General features: G+C 37.6%; 1 protein-coding gene across 11 annotated transcripts in view; it reads left to right on the top strand.

Annotated features, from left to right (window-relative positions):
• LOC128701947 (titin homolog) overlaps window positions 1–15758 on the top strand; it is a 94508-nt gene that overhangs the window by 35897 nt on the left and 42853 nt on the right. For 9 of the 11 annotated variants that reach the window (XM_053795922.2, XM_053795918.2, XM_053795920.2 and 6 more), the window contains 5 exons: window positions 2029–2236; window positions 5684–5737; window positions 8149–8952; window positions 11686–11706; window positions 14668–14825. In XM_053795922.2, the coding sequence (XP_053651897.2) occupies window positions 2029–2236; window positions 5684–5737; window positions 8149–8952; window positions 11686–11706; window positions 14668–14825 (1245 nt within the window). The remainder of the gene's footprint in view (window positions 1–2028; window positions 2237–5683; window positions 5738–8148; window positions 8953–11685; window positions 11707–14667; window positions 14826–15758) is intronic. The other 2 variants (XM_053795924.2, XM_053795925.2) reach the window with 2 other exon arrangements.

Below are 15758 nucleotides of genomic sequence, written 5' to 3'. Positions count from 1 at the left end.
ATTGGCCAAATTGCAAATTTCTGACCACATTATTAGGTAGTTGAAATCAGTAAATGGGCAGTTTCTTGTATTCAATCGATAGAAAAAATGAAGTTCTAAAGAAATAGCTATGAGTTTGGGTGACTGGAACAATGGAATTAGCCGAAAATAGGGCTCAAAGTGGGCGAAATCGCCGATTTGTAAACAGCGCCGAGGTCGCTAACTTCGCGAGAGCATAATTCCGTCAGTTTTCCATCAAATTTCGTTTTTTTGGTGTCATTACAATCGGGAAAAGATTCTCTATCATTTCATAAGAAAAAATAATTTTTTTTTAAATTTTGCGACACCAGGAGACACCTCAGGATTGGGGGTTGCGACAGTCAAAGGGTTAAACTTACTTAATCGTTCATTATTGCCCATTTGAATGCATTTAATTAATTTTTAATGTTATTGAAGTCTTACACAAAAAAATTCTGTGCAGTATGTAATGTATTTTATATTATATAAGCACCTATGTGTCATGCCACACCTATTGGTGGTGCCACACCTATGACTTTTAGGCACCTAGCAAACTGTAGTGGTGCTAATGCAGGTAATATTTAAGTCAAACAGTATCTGACACATGGCTTGGCAGGAGCAGCGTATAAGGGCCTAAAGAAGACATATCAGTGTTGTGTGTCGAAAATAACTTGGGTTCTTGACCTTGCGAAGACCGAGATGATCAGTTGTTCTACTGTACCATACTGTAGCTCATCCATTGCAACTCTTCCATCATGACTCATGACACATAACTCACGAAATTTTAATAATACAAACGAGCAAACAACTTTGTTTCTGCAGTACATGTATAATAAATTTAGTTTACAAGTAATAAGATGCCTAACAATTTGCAACAGGTGAAATTATTTACTTTCATTATCTGTCTGTCCACACCAGGATTTGAGCCTGTGTGGATAAAGTACTGTGTTATTGGATGCCAAGTTTGCAGGCTCGAATCCTGCTGTGGCCCAAGAGATAATGTTTGTAATAAATATTGTTGAATACAAAAGAGAGCCACTAGCATGTGGTGCATTTGGGGCAGACTAATACTAATCTTTACTGACTGCTTCAGAACTAGACATGGCTTAATGAGTAGTCTTTTTTAATATACTGTAAACAAATCACAGAGGGGACTTGAGCCAGAGCTCAATACAGCCATGCTGGTGTAGGATTCATCTGTAAAAACTGGCATTTGTGGTCACAATGGTGGTCCATGCTAAACTTCCTGTGGTGTATAGAAATATAGCTAGTTGGATGAGTCTTATTAGAGCCAGCTGGTCCAGTGGTGAAAACATTGGCCTGTGAGTTGTAGCATTCTCCTGCCAGGAGTTTAACCCCCACCCAGTCCCTGATTTCATGACACATAAATTGAGAATGGGGGTGGGGGGTTATATGTCTGAATTTACTCATACACAACAACTGATATTAAAAATGCACACCTGGAGTATACCTGGAGGGTGTTCTGGGGGTCAGTGCCCCCCATACACAACTGGAAAGCAGGTTTCAGATGTTAAAGCATGTTTTGCTGAAATTGGTGAATACTGTATTAAGTCATTTTAAACTATTATTATTATTAGAATCAAAACTTAGCACTAAACCCACAAGGGTCATACAACAAATCATATTAAAGAAACATGATTTTTATATTAAGTAAATAGACTATGCAATTATGCGACATTTTATTGTGGCAATGTTTCACTCCAGGAGCTTTGTCAGGCCACTCGACAAAGTTCCTGGAGAGCAGAACATTGCCGCAAGAAAATGTCATACTAGTTGCACTTGTGTCTGTTTACCTAACATTTTGTCGGTAATTCTACCATTATTAATGAATTATTTATGCAGAATTATATATTTCTACTACTGCATCCATGCCTATAATACTATTATAAATTAGGATTTGTATTTTCAAATGTAACTATGATTTATGTCCAGGATTTGTATTTATATATGTAATTGTATATGATTTGTGTCCAGAATTTGCATTTGTAATTGTATATGATTTATGTCCAGGTGTTGTTCAAAAAAGGTCAAGACGACGACAGGACCCCCAAGCTGAAAGACTTTGGTTTGGACCCCGAGTACCGAAAGTACGTATTTGCCGAGGAGTACCTGGATAACGCTGATGTGTCTTCCAAGGATCAGTTTCGACACCAACAGCGAGATGAATCGCGGTCGAGGAGGAAGTACCAGCACGACCAACAGGCTGAAGCTAAAATTGGTGAGTTTGAAGATTAAACTTAATAGAAAATATAGAAAAAAAACGGTTAAGAATAGAAATCAGTAGTGGGATGGAGATATTTTTTTATTTTATAGGAAAATGGATGAAAATAGAGGTGTGCACTGTTGTTTATATATTTAGGCTAATGATATGTATTTACAACTAAGATGAAAGCTATATATATTGAGAAACTTTTTGATAATATATAATTAAAGAGATTGTTGTGGGCAGTTGTTGTGAGCAGTGGGTTTATTACATTGTGCCACTGTAAAACAGTGGCTTCCAGTCTTGGGTTCAACCCAAAGTAAATGAAAACAAATTGCGACCAAAATGATCAGGACATCATATATGTAAAGATGTATAAGTTCAACAAGCAAGAAAATACTGGTTAATACAGGGTGTTTCAAAACAATGGACCAAGTTTGGGTCTTTTGCTTTGAAACACCCTGCATAATATACAGCTAAGTCTTGTTTAATGCAAATTTTAATAGTGCTTATAGTCAAATGGGTGAGTGAGTGAGTGTAAGTGTGAACCACCAGGTGGTTTTTATATAGTTAGTTGACGGGGTGTATCAGGGAGATAAGATGTTTTCTAATGGTAGTTTTGAAGGTGATGAATGTGTCTGCAGTTCTAGAGTTTTCAGGTAGGGTGTTCCAGATTTTAGGGCCTTTGACATACATTGAATTTTTGTAAAGGTTTAGTCGGACACAGGGAATGTCGTAGAGATGTTTGTGTCTAGTGTTATACCTGGAGTTTACCTGGACAGAGTTCCGGGGGTCAATGCCCCCGCGGCCCGGTCTGTGACCAGGCCTCCTTAGGTCAGTGTCCCAGGATGCGACCCACACCAGTCGACTAACACCCAGGTACCCATTTTACTGATGGGGAACATAGACAACAGGTTGAAAGAAACACGTCCAATGTTTCTACTCTGGCTGGGAATCGAACCCAGGCCCTCGCCGTGTGAAGCGAGAGCTTAACCACCAGGCCACCGGAGCCCTCTGGGTCCTGTCACAACTATCAAGAAAGCATTTTAGGTCAAGGTTAATATTGGAATTTAAGGTCCTGTATATGTAAATTGCACAGTAGTAAGTGTGGATGTTCTGAACAGGGAGTAAGTTTAGATCTATGAAGAGTGGGGGAGTGTGTTGCCAGGGATGGGATTTAGTGATTATTCTTACTGCAGCTTTTTGTTGAGTTATTATTGGCTTTAGGTGTGTTGCTGCAGTTGATCCCCAAGCACAAATAGCATAGGTGAGGTATGGATAAATGAGTGAATGGTATAGTGTGAGAAGGGCATTTTGCGGCACGTAGTATCGTATCTTGGAGAGGATCCCAACTGTTTTGGATACTTTTTTTGTTATGTGTTGGATATGGGTGCTGAAATTCAGGTTGTTGTCGAGGTATAGGCCTAGGAATTTGCCCTCATTATGTCTGGCAATTAGAGTGTTGTTGATCTTAATGTTAAGTTGCACACCACCTACTCTGCTACCAAACATAATATAGTAGGTTTTGTCAGTGTTAAGTGTAAGTTTATTGGCTGTCATCCAAGTTGATATTTTGAGGAGCTCCTCATTAACAATGGTGTTGAGGGTGGCAAGATTAGGGTGAGAGATGACATAAGTCATGTCGTCAGCAAAGAGAACGGGTTTCAGGTGTTGGGATATGTTTGGAAGATCATTGATGTATATGAGGAAGAGCAGGGGTCCAAGGACACTTCCTTGCGGAACTCCAGTATCAAGTGGCTGTGTTGATGATGCAGAAACAGAGCTCTCTGGAGAGATTTTTGGTGCAACAGGAGTCCAGTGACTCAAGCTGGTCCTAGTGGCATTAAAAAACAAAGAAGGGAGGTAACCCCAGAAAAGGACTTGAAGTGGTCACATTATTCAAATTTGTACCACAGGAAGTCCTCAACTTACAAGCACATTAGGGACCTCCTGAATTGTGTATAATAATGATCTAATAATATTATACACAATAATGATATAATAATGATATATACAGTAATGATATAATAATGATGTTATACACAGTAGTGATATAATAATGATCTTATACACAGTAGTGATATAATGATATTATACAGTAGTGATATAATAATGATATAATAATAATAATAATATAATATAATAATGATATTATACACAGTAGTGATATAATAATGATGTACACAATAATGATATAATAATGATATACACAGTAGTGATATAATGATGATATTATACACAATAATGATATACACAATACAGAAGATTCTCATTGTGTTTGTAATTCAGGGACTTTCTGTATTTGAATTAGTATATGTAATTTTTGTGCATGATTTGAAGAATCTGGGGGGGGGGGGAGGGAACCAGCATTAATTAATTTTTCAATAAATAAAAATTCACACTAATCGAACTTGCAGTAATCAAGACCTAGCTGTACATTCTAATGTAGCTGGAAAAGTAATGAGAAATGTAAAGGCCTGTGGCACCTGGTGGCTAAAGCTCTTGCTTCACATGGTGAGGGTTTGGGTTCGGTTCCTGGTGAAGGGGTAGAAACATTGGTCATGTTTCCTTACACTGGTTGTCTATGTTCGCCCATCAGTAAAATGGGTACTTGGGTGTTAGTGGACTGGTGTGGGTCGCATCCTGGGACAAAACTGACCTAATTTGCTGAAATGCTCTGCATAACAAGTGGCTTTCTATATAGTAGTATGTCATTGATGTCAGCTATGGCCTGTATACTTTGTACATGTACTTGTAGAAAATGAAGATATTATTATTATTATTATTATTATTATTATTATTATTATTATTATTATTATTATTATTATTATTATTATTATTATTATTATTATTATTGTGGGCAGCATTTGAGGCCATCTTCAACAGAGCCTCAAGTACAGGTCCAGATATTCGGTTTCTCTTTCTGATTAGTTTTCCAGATAGTGGATTTATATTATACAGTGTAGAAGAAAGCACAGTAAATGCAGGATTGCAAATATATAAAAATACCACAGTGAAAATAGGAAAAACACCCATTTCATGTGTAAGCACATGAAACATAATATATAATAAAACACTATTAGGTATAAAATACAGTAAATCCATTTTGGGCAAACTAATCCTGATGCTTAAAGATTACTTTATCCAGCAGCTGTTATTACTGGCCATCCACTTCCCTTATTAATTCATTATACTGAGGGTTCACTCTATGTTCAAATTTATGTACTGAGGGTTCATTTTATGTTCTAATTTATATTCTGAGGATTCACTCTATGTTCTAATTTATATACATGTTCTTTCCTTACACTAATATATTTTTACCATACACTAACATATTCTTTCCCTGCACTAATGTGTTCTTACCCTACACTAGCATGTTCTTCCCTACACTAACACATTCTTTCGCTGCACTAACATGTTCTTACCCTACACTAACATGTTCTTTTAATTCTGCTGCTCAAGGAGGCAAAGGAAAAAAGTCTCAAAACAAGATGGACACAAAAGGCAAGAAACTGGGTAGGTAATATAACAATTCTTCTCTCTAGTTATTTCTTCTATGTTGTTTTAATTTGGCCTGAAAGTTGAAACACACTCAGACTTTATTTCTGTAGAGTGGAGGACAGTATATAATTGGCTTAAAAAGACACATAAGCAAACACTAAGACAAAAGAGGAAGGTCCTGCTTGACAGTGCTTCACTTTACAGCGGTTTGCTTTACAGCGTTTCACTACTGAAGTGGTTTTCAGTTACATGAGAAGAAGAATGTATAGTTTTTTTAATTGGAGGCATTTAGTAATTCAGTAAAAAATTTATAATTAGTGATATATTAAGGCAGGGTGATTCAGAAAAGAAGAAACATCAAGTTTTTTCCCTTACTCAGTGTGATATCTTGTGAAAATTAATGTGGAAATGAATTTATATAAATTTTAACATTCACTTTTGACTTCAAATTATAAAAAAATGATGGCTTAAAAATATGAGACATAAATATAGTAAATTATGCCAGCTCTCTTCAGTAAATAAAGGAAGCCAGAAAATTTATTATTGTAGGGAAAAGATAGAGAAAAGATATATTGTAGCTTTTGAAGTGTAGTGTCGGCATGTCACTGGCAAGACAGTGATAGAGTGAGTGATGATGAAAGTGTTTCCTCTTTTTTGGGTCACCCTGCCTTTGCAGGAAATGGCTGATGTGTTAATAAAAAAGAAAAAAAAAGATAAGATAATTATTGATGATGGTGTAATATATTTTCATGCTATTTAGTACAGTACTGTGTATTTTTATTTGTAATTGGTGACGTGTTTCTCTCTCAAGATCATTTCTAAATTTACATATCTGTATGTACTTCATTCCTAATTATATAAAAAATATGGCATAATATATAGAAATTTTATTTTAAATTATATATGATGTATATTCAGATAATTTTAGAATTATTTCAGGTGGATACTTTCCAGATAATTACAGTAGTCTCCCCGTATCCGCGGGGATATGTTCCAGAACCCACCGCGGATAGTAGCAAATCTTATATACAAGTTGTTTTTCGTTTACATACATACCAATGATAAAGTTTAATTAATAAATTATGCACAGTAAGTTGAGAATTAGCACATTTTCGCTGATGGGAAACGCTGCCCAGCTTCTCTTAGGCTTTGAGAACTTCTGCCATTACAGTGGACCCCCGGTTAACGATTTTAATCCGTGCAAGAGGGCTCATCGTTATGCGAAATAATCGTTATGCGAATGAATTTTCCCCATAAGAAATAATGGAAATAAAATTAATCCGTGCAAGACGCCCAAAAGTATGAAAAAAATTTTTTTTTACCACATGAAATGTTAATTTTAATACACACAAACTGAAAAAGGCATGCACAATTACATGACACTTACTTTTATTGAAGATCTGGTGATGATTGATGGGATGGGAGGAGGGGAGAGCATTATCTTCTTACTGTTTAGAAGGGGAATCCCCTTCCATTAGGACTTGAGGTAGCAAGTCCTTTTCTGGGGTTACTTCCCTTCTTCTTTTAATGCCACTAGGACCAGCTTGAGAGTCACTGGACCTCTGTCGCACAACAAATCTGTCCATAGAGCTCTGTACCTCCCGTTCCTTCAAGACTTTCCTAAAATGGGCCATAACATTGTCATTGAAATAGTCACAAGCACGGCTTGCAACAGCTGTGTCAGGGTGATTTTCATCTATAAAGGTTTGCAGTTCAACCCACTCTGCACACATTTCCTTAATCTTTGAAGTAGGCACAATGGATTCCACAACTGGCATAGGCTTATCAGGGTTAGCCCCAAACCCTTCAAAATCTTTCTTAATTTCCATACTAATTCTCACCCTTTTTACCACAGGGTTGGCACTAGAAGCTTTCTTGGGGCCCATGGTCACTTATTTTCCAGAAACAGCACCGAAAATACTGTAATAATACGAAATATTCCGAGTGTATGCTTGGATGTTACCGCGGAGGCTGGCTGGTAAACAATGGGACGGAGCGGCACATGTGAGGCTGGCTGAGGGCACATTGGACGCGTCTCGGACGAAAATCGGTATGCGGGTTTTTAATCGGTATGCGCGGCAAAAATTTTGCGATAAAAGTAATCGTTATGCGGAAAAATCGCTATGCGATGCCATCGTTATGCGGGGGTCCACTGTATTACTTTTGTGCACTGGGGCAATTATTAAGGAAAATTAAGGGTTATTTTTGGGCCACGTTAAACCATGAATAACTGAAACTTTGGAAACCGAATCCATAGATACGGGTGCTCTACTGTATCTTAAATCAGGGATAATAATTTAATACCAAGTCCATAACTTTTATTTCTTAGTTCTGAGGTGTTAATGGAAAGTTTTTGATTGTTATAGATACATTTGCAGGTTTGTTTAAAGACATACTATTGTTCTGTTTGTTCCCCTGTGTAATAGGTGAGTGGTACCTGCCAGAGGGATTTTGGAATCTGACTGATGATGAGTCTGAAGATGAAGCTATAGATAGATTAATTGGTGGAACTACGGTTAAAGCCTCAGCCTGCGAGACGTACCGAGATCGCCTGCTGGCAGGTCTGTTCGAGAGTTCTGAGCATAAATATAAACCCAGAGGGAAAGGCCGTTTAGACACTCCAATGGCCATAAAAGACAGTAACTGTTTTGAAGGTGTAGTCAGATTTGATGCAAATGAAGAAATTCCTAATGAAGAGACTATGAAATATCAGTATAGAAGATATCAGGGGCAGGTCCCCCCAAAACAGGTATCACGTAAGCCAGTACTTGAAAGTACTCTTACACAAGAGGATATAAATTATTTGTACAGTGATGAATTTTTTCAAGAGCTGAAGAATGGACTAGAGAAATACAATATAAAGAGCAATATGGATGGTGAAAATGTCGAGGAACTTTGTAAGGTAGCTAGAGTCTACCTTAGTAATGAACTACTACGAGATCATGGCAGTTGTCAACAACCTCCCAGGGAAGAGGTGCAGTGTTGTCCTAATGAAGCAAAACATGACACCTCACTAGAACAGTTATCGGAAGATAAATTAATGATGAACAAAGAGCTTGTAGTAGAACAAACAATAAGAAGACCGTGCAGCTCTCAGCCAGAGTCTTTCAAGACTTGCAGGAAAGATGCTATAGAAGAAAAATTAGATTTAAGTGCACCTGTAAATGGCAGCTTGGGAGAGACGTGCACTGCACGTAGAAATGAAACCTGCAAAATGGGAAATGAAAAAGGTTATTAAATCAACATCTTGTAGCTAAGATCTTGTATTACTCACTCGTAACATATAGACCCAACCTGCTTAGAGCAAAACTCATATGCTAAAAATATCCATAGAAATATTGGTGAAATTTTTATGCATTATGTACTATATGAAAAGTATGTTATCTCACAGTTTTTGGCACTAGTAGTATGGTACTACAAGCAAGCACAGTAATTTTGCATTTGAGTATCATAGTACTTGTATCATAGTACCGTATCTGCGACATATGGACTCACCTGCTCTTGTAGAGGCTTTTATGCTGTCCTTATTTATATATGGATTTTGAGGATTCCTTCATTAATTAGTATACAGTGTTCACTTTTGGGGATTTCTTAATATGTACTGCACCCAACAGCTCTTGAGAGTTGATTTTTTGTCCACACCAGCATAAAGTCCCCTTTATCAAATATATCTCAACTCAGACACCCAGTCTTCCAGTACAGAGTGATCTGTCAGTCACCTCTCTGGTAACTGGCTAATCAAACTAAAGCCTATCAACACACGATGGTCATTATGGCTGCATATCACTTTTTCACCACCAGTCAAAAATATCTCAGTCCCATGTATGGGATCTAAGTATACATAAACTGAGATATATATCCCTCCAAGTGTACATGCAGTGTTCCTCTCAGTACACGCATCAAGAGACCTACACACTTCAGAATATTATTTCTCAGTCCGCTGCAGGATTCAAGCCTGTGAACTTGGCATCAGAGTACACAGTACTTTATCCACACAACCAGACTCCAGATCTGGTGTCTGGCTGTGTACTCTGTGTACCCTAATGCTGAGTTTGCAGGTTCAAATCCTGCTGTGGATTGAGAAATAATGTTTGTAAATAATTTCACCTGTTTGTGAATTGTTCAGCAATTCAGAATATATAAAAATGGGTTGGTGGACCCTCCTGACCTGTGTGAAAGCCTGATCAGTCTGCCCAATATGCATTGCATATTAGCGGCTTTCTTTTGTGCCTGCCAATGTATTATTACATATAAACCCATTTTTTGTACTACATACAGAAATAAAATTTGTTTTTGTATTTACATGGAAGTTTTTGTGTAGGAGAGTTTTAAATAAAATATATCCTCTTCTCTTCCAAAACTGTAGTGAGCATTATGTTTCTAGTTAGATTCCATAATCTTTCTTCTTTCTTTCAACACACTGGCCGTATCCCACCAAGGCAGGGTGGCCAAAAGGAAAAACGAAAGTTTCTCCTTTTACATTTAGTAATGTGTACAGGAGAAGGGGTTACTAGCCCCTTGCTCCCGGCATTTTAGTCACCCCTTACGACATGCATGGCTTACAGAGGAAGAATTCTGTTCCACTTCCCCATGGAGATAAGAGGAAATAAACAAGAACAAGAACTAGAAAGAAAATAGAAGAAAACCCAGAGGGGTATGTATGTATATACAGTGGACCCCTGGTTAACAATATTTTTTCATTCCAGAAGTATGTTCAGGTGCCAGTACTCACCGAATTTGTTCCCATAAGGAATATTGTGAAGTAGATTAGTCCGTTTCAGACCCCCAAACATACACGTACAAATGCACTTACATAAATACACTTACATAATTGGTCACACTGGGAGGTGATCGTTAAGCGGGGGTCCACTGTATATGCTTGTACATGTATGTGTACTGTGACCTAAGTGTAAGCAGAAGTAGCAAGACGTACCTGAAACCTTACATGTTCATGAGACAGAAAAATGGACACCAGCAATCCTACCATCATGTAAAACAATTACAGGCTTTCGTTTTACACTCACTTGGCAGGACGGTAGTACCTCCCTGGGCGGTTGCTGTCTACCAGCCTACTACCTAGAATTCCATAATATATACTATTAATTATTTACCAAAATTTCAGCAGGGATGCAAAATGCCACATCAGGTTAAATATGGCAAGAATGGAAAAACTTCTGTAATAAATGTGGCATTAGAGATGTCATGAGATAACTAATAAACTCATTGTAAATCAGTTGTAACTCTTTGTAAATCAGTTGTAACTCATTGTAAATGAGTCATAATTCATTGTAAACCAGTCATAACTCATTGTAAACCAGTCATAACTCATTGTAAATCAGTCATAACTCATTGTAAATCAGTCATAACTCATTGTAAACCAGTCATAACTCATTGTAAATCAGTCATAACTCATTGTAAACCAGTCATAACTCATTGTAAACCAGTCATAACTCATTGTAAATCAGTCATAACTCATTGTAAATCAGTCATAACTCATTGTAAATCAATCATAACTCATTGTAAATGAGTCATAATTCATTGTAAACCAGTCATAACTCATTGTAAATCAGTCATAACTCATTGTAAACCAGTCATAACTCATTGTAAATCAGTCATAACTCAGTCATAATGCTTTTTTGTTATGTTTTTACATACATAATACAGTACATTAATGAATAAAGTACTTTACATTTTGAAGTCAATGCAAATTAAAATATTCTTTTAATAATTTACAGTACAATCTTATAAAAGTTCTCTATATAGTAATTGTTTGTCCAAAATTTAAGAGTTCACTATGAAGGTCTTCCCACACACCATTGAGTTTTGAATATAGGGTATCCCCCGTACCCACGGGGGATACGTGCCAAGACCTTCTGTGGATACCTGAAACCGCATTAAGAAATATTTAGAATGGCTGGTAACTAAGATTTTCACACTGTGGATTTTTTTTTTACATGCTGCAGGGAAGCAAGAATGCGACAAGAGTGAGTAGAGTGAATGATTTTTTTTTTAGCAATTTATTATATCAGTATTTATTAAAATATTTTTATTTAAGCACCTGCACTGCGAGAATTTGTTTATGTGTTATATTTTTTTAGGAACCCCTGCTGAAGAGCTGGGTATTTTTTATTACAGAATTATTTATTATATTTTTTTAGGAAGAGATAAATCCATGAGGGTCATGTGGCACCTGGGGATGGTGAGTGATGAGGGTTGATCTTCCAAGCGAGAGGGTAGCTGTAATTCCTGGATCAAGAGCCTGTCACCTGCAACAAAGAATTGAGGTTACTGCGATGTAAAGTATGATGCGTGAATTTTTGTGATGCTTTATGATGGGAAGATGTGAGGGGAGTGGCCAGGGGGGCCATGGCTAGTATGAAAGACCACTGGACCACTGTGAAAGATCACTGGGCCACTATAAAACCAGTTTGCCATTATGAGAGACCACTGGACCATTATGAAAGATCACTGGGCCACTATAAAACCACTGGGCCATTATGAAAGACCATTGGACCACTATGAAGGACCATTTGGCCACTATGAAACCACTGGGCTACTATAAAAACCACTGGGCCACTAAAACTACTGGGCCACTATGAAAGACCATTGGGCTACTGTGAAAGATCACTGAGTGGCTGTGAAATCATTTTGATTTTCTTTCATTTATTATTCATTAAATTGTTACTACTATTTTCAGTGTTCCATGTTTTCATTGGCTTTCAATTGAGCCATTGTTCCATCCACTGGTGACTGTTGCTGGTGGGCTTAAAATAATGAACAATGGGTCAATTTGCAGCTAACAAAAACACAGAACATTGAAAATAGGAGGTGTGTATGTGGGAGGGCCCTCTTGTCTCATTTTGTCTGGAAAATATGTATCACTCACCATCATCTGATTTAGGAACTGCCCAAGGAGAATCATTGTCTGATTTAAGAACTGTTCAAGGAGAATCATTGTCTGATTTAGGAACTGTTCAAGGAGAATCATTGTCTGATTTAGGAACTGTCCAAGGAGAATCATTGTCTGATTTAGGAACTGCCCAAGGAGAATCATTGTCTGATTTAGGAACTGCCCAAGGAGAATCATTGTCTGATTTAGGAACTGTTCAAGGAGAATCATTGTCTGATTTAAGAACTGTTCAAGGAGAATCATTGTCTGATTTAGGAACTGTCCAAGGAGAAGAGACCCAAAATGTGTTGCCTACCAATGTTTTCTTACAAGTAAACTTCATTATTTGGATGGCATGAAGAAATAAAAATTGCATTGTAAGGAACGTGGGCCATCTTTGTTTGTCCTGAAGGGAGGGAGGAATTTCCAGCTTAAAAGCACCACTTTTTATTCATACGTGAGATTTAAATGTGTGGCTGCCTTGGTCTACACTATAAAGAATAAAGATTTTATTTCTTTGCAAAGGTTGCAATGTATAATTACAGTTTTGATTTGTTAAGTACAAAGAAAACCACTATCATGCTGGGGCATTTAGAAGATTATAGCAAATGACTATGTTTACTTAACATATCCATCACATAGTATGGTTTTTCTGTCATATTCTATCACATAGGATGGTTTTTCTGTCATGTTCCATTACACAGAATAGTTTTTCTGTCGTTTTCCATCGCACAGGATAGTTTTCCTGTCATGTTCCATCACATTGGATGGTTTTCCTGTCTAATAAAATACTAATTTATTGTCGAATGCTCTTGCATTTTTTGCAGTATCCTTTACCACTATATGACGAATATCATTCATATACCTCACATGAAGTCCAAATCTTTGATTTATTACAAGTGACATGGTTACTCGAAGTGCCAGTTTGTAAATTCAACTGTGGTTATAGGTGTTACTTGATTTTTATTTTGATATATTACTGGGGTTCCTTCAAGGAAGATTCCTTGAAGCTGGTGCAGAGCTCGTAATCCAGGAAATTAGAGCTGCATTTCTTTTCCTTGGATTAACTCTGATTACCTCCAATTATCCAGGTGCTGCATGACCCATATGAGTGAAAATGTATGTGTAATGGGTACAGTAATGGGTAAATGGCATGACAGTTGTTGAGCACTTTGCCCACTTTCATCATGAGTGTCTTTTAAAATACAGTAAGCCCATGATTTAATGGAATAATGGGGTCATGTAACGGCTTGCTGATAATGGCACTTGTTTTTCCATGATCGCAACAACACTGAGGAAGTCTGAAACCATCAGATGGAATAAAAAGGCACAATACCATGACTGGAGCAGTCAGGGCTGGATTAAGGCATGGGTGTTAGGAGCTGCAGCCCAGGGTCCTCTGTCAGCTGAAGGGCCTCCAGGGGCTGCAGCCCAGGGTCCTCTGGTGGCTGGAGGGCCTCCAGGGGCTGCAGCCCAGGGTCCTCCACCAGCTGGAGGGCCTCCAGAGATGTTCTCAATAACTTACAATTTGCTGATATTTTGCAGAAATTGGTTTCCAAGAAATTACACAAAGCAAATATTTGAATTTTAATTGTGGTTAGCCTTGTAAAATTGAATATAATATTTCTTTAACTTTTTTTCCTTTTGACAATATCACTGGGGGCTTCACAGTACCTGTAGCCCAAAGGCCTAAAAAATTTTAATCTGGCTCTGGGAACAATACACAAATAACTCACATATGTATAGGAGAAAGAAACTTATGAGGCTGTTTTGGTCTGACGTGGACCATTAAATAAGTTTTTTCTCCTATATGCAGATTATTTGTACATTGTAACCATCAACTGACTCAGTGAATTTCATCTCATATGTTTGAAATCTATTAAATCAAGGTTTTGTTAATTTGAGGGCTTACTGTATATATTGTTACCATCAGACTTGGTCTGTTGTTTCTAAATCAATTGACTCAGCGGATTTGTTAAATCAAGGTTTTGTTAAATTGAAGGCTTACTGTATTACACTTAAACTCAAGGGAAATAACTTGCATGAGGGTCCACAGAGGATGAACAATTGGACCACCTTCGACGTCGCTTGGAGGAGACGGAGAAGGCTATGGAGCGCCTCATGTGTCAGATGGGCTCAGTGACAGACAAGCTGACAGCCGCTAAGATCACCGAGGTTCTCTCCCAGGCACAAGCCCAGGCAAAGATCCTCAAGGTCAGGCCCTAGAAATAAGATCGTTTAGAGTCCTAATGTTCCTTGGGATCATTATAATTTTTGGGGACTCTCAGTGTAGTCGATTTTTAGTTCTTTAAATTAACCTGAAAAATATCTTTTAAATAAAGTTCTTGCTGTATTCTGCAGCTGTAATGTTGAAATGTTCATTCAACATTCACACTCAACATTTGGTAATTTATAAAAAGACACTCAGGCAGTATATGATGGAAGATTTTGACCACAAAAAAATAATGTTTTAAATGATCCCAGTGAACATTAGGGTGATACTGGAGACCTGAGAATATTTACCATCATTATGTCAAGCAGTATATATGAAGTAGAAAATATATTATTTTTTATAGTATCTGTAGTAGAAGTTTATGATTTTTATGCTTCTGATGCCATTTGAGGTAATGCTGGATAATGTATTTTTGTTGAAGTTGATATTGTAGTTTGTATATTTAGAGAAAGAAGAGCTTCTTAGTCAGTGGTTCAGCTTGATATTATGATGGCAAATTTACTAAGGCTCTCTGTGATGTACTTGTAAGGTTTTTGTGCAATCTTACGTAGATGCTAACATTACTGTCCTTCTCCTTACCTCCCACCACCTTGCCCACTACCACACTACATTATCTTCACCACTATTACCACCACCTCCACCATCACTGCCACATTACCTCTACCATGACTACCACCGCTGCCATAATCCTCACCACTGACACATGGTGTCCTGACAACCACTGACCACCTGACATAAGCTGGCATCACAAAAACACACTGACCTCTGCCATCACCACTATCACCACCATCATTGCCATCACTGCCAACTCCACCATCACTGCCATCACTGCCAACACCACCATCACTGCCATTACTGCCATCTTTCATCAAACTATGAACGTGACTATCCACATTATCAAAATTACCACCAGT

The sequence above is a fragment of the Cherax quadricarinatus genome, chromosome 77 (genome assembly GCF_038502225.1).
Source record: "Cherax quadricarinatus isolate ZL_2023a chromosome 77, ASM3850222v1, whole genome shotgun sequence".
Lineage (NCBI taxonomy): Eukaryota > Metazoa > Arthropoda > Malacostraca > Decapoda > Parastacidae > Cherax > Cherax quadricarinatus.
The sequence above is the reverse complement of the archived record's forward strand: the minus strand, read 5'-3'. Positions and strand labels throughout refer to the sequence as shown.